Source organism: Phoenix dactylifera, unplaced genomic scaffold (assembly GCF_009389715.1).
Source record: "Phoenix dactylifera cultivar Barhee BC4 unplaced genomic scaffold, palm_55x_up_171113_PBpolish2nd_filt_p 000615F, whole genome shotgun sequence".
Taxonomy (NCBI): domain Eukaryota; kingdom Viridiplantae; phylum Streptophyta; class Magnoliopsida; order Arecales; family Arecaceae; genus Phoenix; species Phoenix dactylifera.
The window spans coordinates 286,347-299,044 of record NW_024068010.1 but is presented as its reverse complement, the minus strand read 5'-3'; the positions used below and the strand labels follow the sequence as shown (position 1 = coordinate 299,044).

The following is a 12,698-nucleotide window of genomic DNA, read 5'->3' as shown; positions in this document are numbered from 1 at the left end:
GCATCCAAGCATCGCGTCCATCTTCTTCCGCCCAGCCACGTCCAGCTTCCGAATCCCACGCTCGTCCGACTGCAAGCGTGATCCAGCATGGCCCGAAGAAGCAAGTCCACACTCCTCCGCCTCTGCATCCGCCTCTTCCGCATCAAAGGGAGGAGCAATGGGTTCCAACGGTCCAGCATCCAATCCTCCCAGATTTCCTCCTCCGTTCCCCCTCCCATCCGGATCCGTGTTCTCCTCCTCTTCCGAGTCCAGCATCCGCGAGCAATCATCCCACGCATCACCGGCAGTCCAGCTCTCTTTCGAATTTGAAATCCCAAGCGGTCCGCCTCACAGATCGCGTCCGCCCTCTCCTTCCTCCCATGATCCAGGCCTCCTCCATGGTCCGAGCTCCACGGATCACGCTGCAGTCAAGCCTCCGAGTCCGCCTCTTCGTTGATCAAGCATCCAATCACGCGTCCGATTCCTTCCGATTCAAAATCCCAAGCATCCTCCCCCTCCTTCCAGGGGGTTGATCTATAAAGGGAGTGCTCGGCTGGTCCAAGAGAGGAGGGGGGTAGAAGCTCTCGGTTGGGGCCAAGAAACAGGGGAGAAAAGGGTGGAGTGCTCGGCTGGGGAAGAGAGGAGGTGGGAGCTCTGTTCAAAAGAAAAAGAGAGGAGGAAAAAAAACAGAGTATGCTCTATTCTTGAAAAAGAAAAAAAAGAAAAAAAAATGTGTGTTCCACCGGGAGGGAGAAGCTTCTTATTTTCTTTTATTTTATTTTTATTTGCAGAAGAGAAGAAGCATTAGGCTTCCAATCTCCATTTTATTTTGTAATCAGTTTCTTTTTATGAAATCCATCAATGCTCTTTCATGCAATTCTTGTTCTAGGTTCAGTTTAATTTCTGTTTTTTTATGCAATCTTTTAATTTTTCTTTCATGCAATATATGAAATTTTCTCTCATGCAATCTATGTTCCAGGCTTCAATCTTCTTAAGCACTGTTTTCATCCATGCTAAAATTTTTCTTTGAATAGTTAAATATTTCATTAAATTTATAAATGCTCTTCGATTCCAAGTATCTGTCTTTTCGTTATTTTCAAATAGAAAACATTCTCTGGTAGACTAGAGAATCATTCAACATCCCCGAAGTAATATTTTTTCTTATTATTCAAAAATCGGCTTTGATCCGAGTGAACGTTTTGATTTTTATACAACTCCAATCGCCTTCCTGTGGATCGACCTCTTACGACCACTATTCTTCGAGTAGAAAAGGTAAGAGTATAATTAATTTAAAACTTTGTTTGTCGGTTCTAACAACGATCTGTTTAGTGCATTTTCAGGTAAACAGGAATTCGACAACATATTCCTTTGTTGATTTTTAAATCCCTTCCTAGAATTCATAAATTCAGATCAAGGCAATCAACGGATTACGGCACGCCAAGAAGGATATCAGAATTCTTGGTGAAGTAGAAGAACCGACCCCTTTCAGATTGTTCGTGGCTGAAGACAGAGGAGATCCCGCGCCAGAATTCAGATTTGCACAAGCTCTTCGGCCCCAACTCGATGGAGTCGAGTTCTTCTCAGCCGGGAAGAATTGATGCAGGAGCACGAGCCCGAGTCATAATGGACATACGTCGAGTTTGGATCCTTGCTTGGAAGTGTCCGAAACACATTAGGTTCATGATTTCCAGCATTTAATTACATTGGATTGAGCCTTTTTAATTTGGTCTATTAGGTCACATTGAGAACTTTTATATTGGGTTTACTTGAGTTCTTGTTTTGGGTTTGTAATTGCTGAATTGTATTTGCTGGATTGAGTCCATATAATTGAGTTGTAATTGAGTCAACCCAAGTCACTTTGTGTGGACCCAATTGAGGACGTGATGAGGTGTCCATCCGCATAGAAGTCCTATTCTCATTAGGATTTCATGGCATGAAGAGTCTTAGGCGTGGAGATGTTTATGGGATTGACTAGTCAAAGTCCTACTTTGATTAGGAGTCTTGCTTGGTCCCTTGACTTGGTCAAGTCCTACTTTGGTTAGGAGTCCTATAGCCCTTAGTATTTGAGTTTAGTCATGAGTCTTAACCTGAGTTTTATCATGAGATTAATTTCCTTTCATGCTCCAACACAAGGTTCGTTGTACCGGTCGGTACCGGTCGGTACCGAGCGTACCGTACCCATACCGATGGATACCGGTATCGGTACACCAATATCGGTACGGTCGGTACCGAGCGTACCGTATCGTACCGACACTCGGTATGCCTATACTAGTGCGGCACCGGTACGGGGTTCGGTACCGGTACGGCGAACCTTGCCTCATCTATTTAATGAGGTGAACATGATGAATAAATCAATGTAGAATTTTTTGGCTTGCAAATTGTTTATGATCTAGAGGCGAGAGGCTTCTCTTCTTCCCCTTTGGTGAGACTCCAAAGGCTCTTCTTCTTTCTTGGTGAGACGCCAGAAAACCCCTTGAGTTTTTGGGTATAGGTGAAACTCTTAAATTCAGCCCATAGATATCTTCATTACTTTCAACTCATAGCACTTCCATTACCATTGCTTCAATCTATCTACCATCACAATTTTTCTTAGGTTTCAGACCTCAATCGTAGGCCTTAAACCCTTCATTACCACGTCCAATTAACGCCAACCCAAGTCATCACATAAGAGAATTAGAGTGAGAGATTTCTGCTGCATATTCTAGGCCGCACCACATCCCTATTCCCTTCCCCTAGGCCGTCATACTTGTTTCTCCTGCCCCCACCAGCCCACACTCAATCCGCCCAAGGGTACATTATCTTATACAAGCCTTTAGGCCCTAGCTTGAAGCATCATTGAAACCTCTTTACAATCTAATTATTAGAAGTACTTTCCAAATAAATAGTCCAATTCCTAAGTACAGGAATGACAGGCAGAAAACAGATACATAAAGCAAATGCACCTCGAAAAATGAAGAAACGAGTAACTGTATAAATACCTGCATTCCAGCCTAAATATTTGCAGAAAAACAGATATGTGAGAACTCGATCAAAGATACTTATGAGAACAATGTCAAATTGTGTCCAACAGATGGTATGATGAGGGCAAGATATTTTAAGACAGGTAGCCAGAAATGCAAGCATAATCAAAAATAAGGGATGTTAAATCCTTACTCTGCCTGGAAGAAAGTTTCCTCATGGCACTTGGACAAAGCAAGAAACTGAAGGTATTTCTGATGCTTCTGCTGCTTATCCAAAAGTAAAGAAGACACAACAGCTGAAGCCACAAATTCAGCTCCTCTGGTTGTTGTCCAGTGCTTAGCTAAAGTGTCAACAATAGATTTGCTCATGCGGGTGAAAACATTGATTTCACCTTCCTTTTCAAATGCTCCTTTTTTCCTTAGCTTCTCTAGCGCACCTTCAACTTTACCAGACAAAATAAACTCATGAAACAAACAACCTAGCAATGCTTCTGCTTCTTCATCTTGGGCAGTTCGTTGTGCAATGCTCATAAAGACTGCCCTTTGTCTATCTCCAGCAATCCATGCCTCAGAAGTAGCCTTCCTAGGATCAACATTGACACCAAAAGCCTGGCTTCCTTTTTCTTCTTCCACAACGCCTTCATTTGAGCTCCCCTTACGTGACAAACTTCGCTCAGGTGGTTCAACCCCACCAAGTAAGACTGCCTTTTCAGGTATTGCCCAAACTCCTGCTTTTTCAGTAAGAACAACCCAAGCTCCTTCCTGATTGTCTTCTGAAGAAGGGAAAACAGAAGCATCTAAAACTTTTCCTGCATCCCATGGTAAATCAAACTGATAAAGTCGAGTGGAACCCCTCCAATAGTTGGTTACAGTAGCAGTTCCATCCCCAGACAGTATAATTGCTGAGCCAGATGGCTTGCCACCAACTCGTAGCCGCATAGAAAACAAGAATTCTTCATCTTCCACTCTTGCCTTTGGAATTATTACCTGAAGAGGAGCTTTTTTCTCTAGAACCCTTTCATTCGTTGATCCACTATTTTCCAAAGAGAAATTTTGACCAAACTTATATTGCATTGTTAGAAGAGAATACTGCATGTAGCTTGAACTGCTTACCCGATCTTTACACAAGGTAGCTACAAGAACAGTAAATTCTTTCCCACGGCGATCCACCTGCACATCCAAAAGCCAGATGTGCTTCTGGCCAGCTAGATCTTTCTTGATACCTAAATCACCATCATCAGCTACGATTTCATGAATCCAAAGTTTTGTGATATTAATATCAGGTGCAAGCATAATATTCCAACACTGAATCTCACAATCTGTCAACAAAAAAAACTGCCGACCAGATTCCTTGGGGCAAGCATGCAAAGAACGCCAGATTAATGACCTTGCATGCCTTTTATTCATCTGAGAATGACCAGAACTAATTCCTACTGCATCATGAGAAATTCTTCTCTGACATATTCTGGCCGATGTCAAACGAAACAACCACAAGTCACCATTTGATTGACACGCTATTGCAATACATTCATGATAATTACCAGGAATTGCAGTCACGATAATTGAATTAACTCTATCATGTTCAGACAAGTTATCACTTCCAACACAATTGCTTCCATGGTTCCGGTTGGCAGCTTTCCTTCCATCACTAGTCAAATCACTTTCTCCAGATTCTGGCATTGGTAAGCTAGCAATTGGAATGTTTTCACTGTCTGAGAAGACATCCGGCCAATATACAATAGCTTTAGTCATTTGGTTACAAACGACTATGCCAGCAGAGCTGCATTGCCCTAACATTGTTTCACTGCTTGATGATGCAATATCCCATCCGACAACACAGACCATCCAGTGATTACCATGCATGAACTTCATGTCATCTTTGTCCCCAAATGCAGAAGATGGGATTTCAAGTGCAACACAATTTTTTGAAACTGCAGCTGATAAGTAGCTCCAAATAAAAATCTGCCTTCCACATATTATCCAAGCAAGGGATGTTCCCTCATCCATACCACCAGCAAGCACCGTGTTATCTGCAAGGAAATAAGAAAATCATTTTCTCAAGAGGTAGTTGGAAAGAACAGCATACTAAAAGCACGATTCAAAACCAAAAGCCCTACTAGCAACACTCTTTTGCAGAAGATTTGCTTGAGCACTGCGAACAACTTGGGGAAACTCTCCAACATATACAGGTTGGGTTTGATTTGCATCAACCCCCTTCTCAGTTTTCTTCTCAGTTGGAATCCTGAATAGAAAGAGATAAATGAGAAATGATTATCAAACTCTCTACTTTAGAAAGACTGACTTAAAAACATTTTTGCAGGAGATTGTAGTCCATCAGTCTAATCAATAAACTGAAAATTAACTCAAGAACAAAGAGTTGAATGGAAGAGAAAATAATAATTTCTTACAATATTTGCAGTAATTGAATCGTTCAAGAACCAAATCCCTTAAAAACTCTGAATTAAATGAAACAAGAACAAGGCATAGGAATATCTTCAAACAATAAAGTTTTAGCCAGGAATAAGGTAGAGGAATATCTTCAAATAATAAAATTTTAGCTAGTAAGCATAAACATAGATCCTCACTATATTATGCCATGTACAAGGAGCAAAAGTGCCTATCATAATGTATCTATAATACATCGAATGTCAGCTGGCTAACGGAAGGGTAGAGGAATGGTATCTCTAAGCAGGCATAGCTATGTCCCTCAACTTATATAGATGTGTAATAAACATGTCGTACAAGTGGTACAAGCTTGTACTCCACTTTTCACATTTTAAACATGTGCTCAACCATCCTAAACAACCTTTGTTTCTAAAATAGATGGTTCCAAAACTACTCCAAAGTGATTTTCTTTTCTTTTTTATGATGATTTAAAGACCTGATTTACTAAGTAACATGACAATTTTGAAAAAAAGGTTGTCATGTTACATTAGACCAAAAGTTAAAAATCATCTCAGCATAAACAAGCTCCCATGGTTTGACTAACATACATGCAAAATACCCCCACAAACTGGAAATCAAGGAAGAGGCTTGGTCTGTAGTCTTTCTTGAGATCAAGACCATCACAAGGCTTCAGTCGTATGAGCCTAAGGATCAGCATAGCTTAACCTACTCGCTTGATAAGAACAAATTTTATACAATAAACCCCATCTGCAATTTAAGTTAATCTGTTCTCCCGAATAAGAGCTGCCAAGGGTGGGGTTCAAATGCCAAGAAATAAATAAATTAATCACAATGCCCCATCATTCATAAAGCAAATGCATCACCACGGTGAGCCCAAATAAAATTGATTGTCATCTACCTACTTTTAGAATCCCTTTAACCGAATGGCCAATAATGAGCACCTCCCGCTACCATATTGTAATCATCTGATCAAGTGAATTTCCTCAAGAAAAAACATATTTCTGAAAGCAAGAAAACTATGGTCTAATTAATCTATGAGGCACAATATCCAAGAACAACTTAAATGATCATGACAAAGAAATGAATGTTCAACTATTAAGACTACAATAACGTAGGTATGCTGCAAGCAACCTCAAAATTAGTCAACCATGTAGCATGCATAAGCTAATTGCACCCCAAGCAGACAAGTAAAAACCACATTCTTAAAACATGCCCAGATCACAGAAAGTTATCCACCTTGTTTATATAGCCTAGGATAAAGGTCTAAATGGGCCAATAGGTTGTCCAAGAGTTGCATGGTACTAAGTAAACCTCACCTGTACTTATGGACAAAAGAATGTTTTTTTCTTTCAAGTTACTAATAACCAATGGGAATTTGTATGGGTAACAATATTTAATCATTTGCTCTTTGATCAACCTCTTGGTCTTTATGGAGTTAGGTTTATGCTCCAAGCTAAAACTACACCCTACATTTTGGAAATGTGCATGTAATGGCATTTAACCAGAATTTTGACTTCAAAACAAGGAGTTGAAAGGTTGAATATTGTGTTCAAGTTACATGGTGGAGAGTTTGGAATGGAATGAACAAGTGACTCTTCCAACTCAAATATCATGTTGGGGTTCGTAGGAACATTATCAATTTTGCTAATCTTTAGTCTAAATGGATCGTTTGGTCTAATTTCTTGGAATTGTTTCTCGTACATTTGTTCCTCACATTTTGCTAGGCCTTGCTATTCCATATTAGCAAAATAATTTCCTTTTGATTACAATGTATACTATCTATCTTCTTAGTTCTGAATGGTGTAATCTTGATCATAGAGCAACAAAATGATAAACGCATGCAAGTAATAATAAAAAACTTACAATAATGAAAATCTCAACTGTTCCTAACAATGATATCTTAATGTATTAAGTTTTCTGAAAAGATTCCATTGCTGTTAAAATTACTTAAGTAGATTAAGTTATAAGCTTAAGTGTCTCATTATGCTAGCAACCATTTTACCTGATCATATGACTGCTGGCCAATAGTTTAACATGTGTATAGATTTTTATCACAAAAAGGTGCGGAACACTAGGTGGAGGCACTCAAGATTATTAAAGAACACAAGTTGGTTTTAGAAGCTACTTCAAAATGATTTGATTCAGATTTTTAGGAAGCCTGAATTAAAGAAGCATGTAGTCTGCGGGTATTTGAGGTGCTTCAGTCCGAGTGGGTAAAATGATACCCATATTTGCAGATTTTAGCACAGAATGATGGGAAACATTAGGTGGGAGCATGCAATGATTATTAAAGGATGGTACTTGCATTTTAAACATTATGGTTTTCATATGGATTTTTAGGCATGCCTAATCTAAAGAAGCATGTAATTTGGCGGATAACTGAGGTGCTTGAGTTATAGGGGATGCAGAGAGGTGCATAAAACCCAAGAGTTGAAAGTAGTTCAGTAGAGTAAGCATGATACTAAAGAATGCATTAAATTAGCATTACAAGATATATTAAATAAGACAGTCAAACATGATGGCACAAACCATATGGCCATGAAATATCTATTTGTCGATGAGTATGAGGAGGATCCACAACTCATGTTGCAAAGGAAGCAATTTTAAGGTGGCATCTCAGGGGTTCACTGTAAAGAGCGGGACAAGGATAAAAAGGAGAGACATGGAGTTGATTATCGAGAATCTGAGCTTTGTGGTGGGTAAGAGACAACATGACAATAAGATAAAAAGACTAGCTTAACATTAAAGAATGAAAGCATTAAGCAATCTAGGCAAGTGTAAGTAGGGCAAATAAAATCAAAGACACATTAGCATTAATGGCATCCTTAAAGTTTCAATAAATATGAAAAATAAATGCGAACTGCTTGTTAATTTTTAAAAAGAAAGTTAGGACGGAAACTTAATTAATTGCCTTCCTCTAATGTACATTTATCACTAGAACATCTAATGAGGTGTAAAGGGAGGACCAACATATTATGCTCCATATGAAATTATAGGCACATTAGAGCAAAGTTGGAGAGATCAATACATGAATTCCCAAAGCATTGTGCATCTATGGTGTCCCATTAAAATGAGATAATGTGAACACCAAAAAATCATTTCCTTTGAAAGGTTAGGGAAGTTTGTGCATGTGCACCACCACATGGGATTGCAAGTAAAGCAAAAAGACAAAAAAGGATGGATAATAGTTATAAAATCCCATTCATTTATAGAATATTCATACATCAGTGACCAAATGTTGGTTAGATTTTCATCACTTGAGAACAGCAAGTCCATAAATCTATCACAAAGTTGGTAGGTTTCATAGTAAAGTTTGCATCTTAAAGACATAAGGGCTATCGTGGAAGTAAGATTGTTGCAAATCATCTTATCAGTCATGGAAGTACGTTGGTGAATTTATTTCACCAAAACATTTTCCTTTAACAAAAACCTTTGCATTCCCTCTAAAACGTTGTCTTCCACAATTAGTTCCCAAGTGATGACCTATTCATCTCTTTCATCACTTACATAACAAAAATTCCACCTGTGCTATTCATATAGCCTTTCCCATCCAACCATCTGAGCTCGATTTCTTCTCCCAATACCGCTAACCTCCTCTTCACAACAGAAAAAAAGGAAAAAAAAAAGAATACCCCACTAAACAAAGTAGCAAGTCAAGCACCTCGACCATCAACGAGCTCGTTGTTCTCTCATTGGGAATGAAAAAATTTTCTGTATGTTACTGAGATATTTCCAATTCCTTCTCCTATAATGAGCATACACTTCTTCAGAATTCAGGAAGTGTATGATTTGGTGTCTCCGTATCAATCTAAAAGAATACCATTCTTCTGCCAGTACCCGGATTTTTCTATCTATGCAACAGGTTTCCGACCACAGAAGCAGAATACAAGAAAGATTATTTCCCCAACAGCCAAACATTGGAAAATAGATTATTTTCCAAATAGCCAAAGAGCCATCAGTAAACATCATATTTTCACCTCCACCGCTATGATTCAAGCTCACACTTCCAAAAACTTCAGAATAAAACATTCAAACAGACATAGATATCCAACAAGATAGATTTCAAATACCCTAATGGGACTAATCAGTGGCAGAGCTACCAACTGATTAAAGAAATAAAATGCCACAATATTTCAAACATCCAAACTGATCTCACAACCCTAGACTCCCCTTTACCTGGCGAGAACGGACAGGCGAGAAGACCACGGAGCCGGTGTGCCGGTGATCGGCCGGTTGGGGATGGAAGCGCCGAAGACCGACCGGCTGCTCTCTGGAAGAGGCGTCGCGGGGGAATCGAGGACAGCGTGCCCAAGATTCCGGTCCTTCTGAGAGGCGAGGTGGGGTTTCCTCGCCGCCGGAGAGAACATCGCCGATCGGACGCGAGGGTTTCTTGCCCGTGCAGTGAAGGGGAATGGAATCTTCAGAGCTTCTTTCTAGTCTAGGGTTCAAGAAGGAGAGATAGAAAGAGGGAGGTTCCGCCGAGGTTTGGGGGGGGGGGGGGGGGGGGGGGTGTAGGAGGGGATATTTGAATTGCTGGGATGTCGCCGAAGAGAATTGAATCTTCGTCGAGGAAAAAACGACCATAACAAATCCTGGCCGTGGAATTGATAAGCTTGCAGCTCCAGTCAGATAGGTTGCGTCTAGGGCTATTAATGACCCGAGCTGCTCGGGCTCGGCACAGTAAAAATCCGGCTCAAGCTTGGCTCGTTAGTCAAACAACTCCGAGGCCGAGCCCAACATGAGGCCCGTTTACATCCGAGCCCGATCCCGAGCAGCTCACGCCCAAACGAGCTATAGTCTCCCAGCGGCCCAGCCCAAACGAGTGCTAGTCTGAATTTCAAGTCTCCCAGGCTCCAAGCCGGCTCAGCCCCCTCCTGATTGACATTTGACCATTGGCCCCATCGCCCCAGTTGCCCTAGTCTCCGACTCTCCCACTCCCAGCCCTCCCCCGAATCCCGATCCCCTTCCCCGACTTGCTGTGGCGCAGCTCTGCCGGTCTCCTTCTCCTTCTCTATTCTCCAACCAGCCGTGAAGCACTTCGGCGATTCGAAAGCTTGAAGGCTGAAGCCCCTCTGCCTCCTCCTTTCACCGCCGCCCGATGCCCCGGCCTCGCCGCGCTCCACCTCCCTTCGCCCGCACGCCGCGCTGCCGGCTGTGAAGCCCGACTTTACAGACAGCACCACCGAAACCCCCCCTCCAAACCTCCCACACCCTTCAAACCCCCTTTCACCCCTGCCTCCCTCCAAACCCCTCTGGCCCTCCCTCTCCTCCGAATCCCTCACCCCTTCCCCTCCAAACCCCCACACCACACTACAAGACCCATCTGCACCTCGACGACTGGGCCCCTTGACTTGCTCCTCCCGGACCTTCCCCGACCTCGACCCCGACTTACTGTGGCGTTAACGGCTGACCCCCGACTTGCTGGTGAGTTCCCTCTTCTTTCCTCACCGTCCATCATCTCTTTGCTCCTCACTCCTCAGCTCCTCTACCATTTTTAGTTTTTCCATCATTTCTCTTTTTTTTATTTATTGTTTCTGTTATTATTGTTATTATTATTTCTTTATTAAAATGTGTTTGGGAGGAGGGCTGACCGGCTGAATGTTATGCTTTCAAGTGTTTAAATGAATTGGCGTCTAAATTTGATTGGTTTTGTTTTGGCCTTGAATAGGCTTTGTATGGCATGCTTAGGTACTAAATATGTAATTTGATTAGTTGTTTATATGTTTCTAGAAATGTCAAAATCAGATGGCCAACCTCAATTCGATCAACATGCCTCTACAGCTTATAGTGCAAATGAACTTGTTGAATTGAAAAATATTATTGATAAAGATGATGCAATGGATGAAATGAAAGAAATGGGTACAGAACAATCTTGGGATGACGCAAACAGGAAGAAGAGATCTGAGGTGTGGACTGAATTTGATATCGTAATAGTAGATGGCAATACAAAGGCAAAATGCAATTATTGTAGTGCTAAATTGGCATAGAAGAAGGGGGTGCCACAACTCATCTCAAAAGACATTTAAAAGCTTGCATGCCTCGAAAACTTTCTAAGCCTAACAAAGACAAAGAGTTAAAGCAAAGCTTATTGTCGTTTGATGTTACTCAAGGTCATGCAATGCTAGCAACTTCTAAGTATGATAAAGACAAGATAAGAGAGATTTTTGCAAAGATGTTTATAGTGCATGAGTATCCTTTTAGGATGGTGGAACATCAGTTCTTTGTTTTATTCTGTAAAGCTTTTAACCCAAAATTTGAGCGAATAAAGCAGGTTACTTTGAGGAGTGACTGCATGAAAATGTTTATAATTGAGAAGCAAAAGTTGAGGTCAATGTTAAGACATGTTGATAGAATTAGCTCAACGACTGATCTATGGACCTCAAATCAAACAATAGGGTACATTTGCCTCACTGGACATTTCTTAGATTCTGAATGGAAGTTGCAAAAGAGAATTTTAAATTTTTGTAGCTTGGCACCTCCCCACACGAGAATTGCTATTGCTGATTGTATTCTTAAGTGTCTAACTGAATGAGGGATTGAAGATAAGGTTTCCACTATTACGTTAGACAATGCATCTAGGGTTTTAGGTCTCACTAGTATGATCTCATCATAGCCCTAAAACTATTGCCCTAATCTAAGGGGTTCATCACAAATATATGAAACAGCATATGATGAAACACAATGCCTTTATTCATAATTAAATTTCACATGCATGATTTGGAAAATCAAAAGAAAAACCTTCGCAATACATATTGCGATTGGCTTGTAAGGTATCTATTCTTTCAATCTCCCACTTGCACTAAAGCCAATCGCCTTTATATTTCATCCCCATACAATCAAGGTGGTGATCAAACTGCTGTTGTGGTAGAACTTTAGTGAATGGGTCTGCTAAGTTATTCTTTATGTCTTTCCGTTCAATAACTATGTCTTGTCTCTCGACAATCTCTCAAACGAGGTGGAAGCATCTTAGAATGTGCTTGGATTTGTAATGAGACCTTGGTTCCTTCGTTTGAGCAACAGCTCCAGTGTTATCACAATAAACTGGGACTGGTTCAGCAATCTCAGGAACTACTTCCAACTCAGAGATGAACTTCTTCATCCAGACAGCTTCCTTAGCAGCTTCACTTACAGCAATGTATTCTGCCTCAGTAGTTGAGTCAGCTACAGTTTGCTGCTTGGAACTCTTCCAACTCACTGCACCACCATTTAGGATAAAGATATATCCTGATGTAGACTTGCTATCATCTGGATCTGACTGAAAACTAGAATCAGAAAATTCTTCTAGTTTCAACTCAGATCCACCATATACTAGAAAAATATCTTTAGTCCTTCTCAAGTACTTAAGAATAATTT

The 12,698-nt window shown here is 40.8% G+C and overlaps 1 protein-coding gene across 1 annotated transcript; it reads right to left on the bottom strand.

The window, feature by feature from the left end:
• Positions 1 to 2,470: 2,470 nt before the first annotated feature.
• LOC120106738 (nuclear pore complex protein NUP133-like) lies at positions 2,471 to 9,838 on the bottom strand. The gene is made up of 3 exons (XM_039119787.1): positions 9,522 to 9,838; positions 5,057 to 5,181; positions 2,471 to 4,969 (listed from the first exon to the last, which is right to left on the bottom strand). The coding sequence occupies exons 1-3, from the start codon at positions 9,710 to 9,712 to the stop codon at positions 3,129 to 3,131; spliced, it is 2,157 nt and encodes a 718-aa protein (XP_038975715.1). The 5' UTR covers positions 9,713 to 9,838; the 3' UTR covers positions 2,471 to 3,128.
• Positions 9,839 to 12,698: the final 2,860 nt, after the last annotated feature.

Coding starts and splice junctions, on each gene's coding strand:
- LOC120106738 (XM_039119787.1), bottom strand. CDS start 9,712: ATGTTCTCTCCGGCGGCGAGGAAACCCCACCTCGCCTCTCAGAAGGAC. Junction 5,182..9,521: donor CGCCTGTCCGTTCTCGCCAG/GTAAAGGGGAGT, acceptor CTTTCTATTCAG/GATTCCAACTGAGAAGAAAA. Junction 4,970..5,056: donor TCTGCAAAAGAGTGTTGCTA/GTAGGGCTTTTG, acceptor ATTTCCTTGCAG/ATAACACGGTGCTTGCTGGT.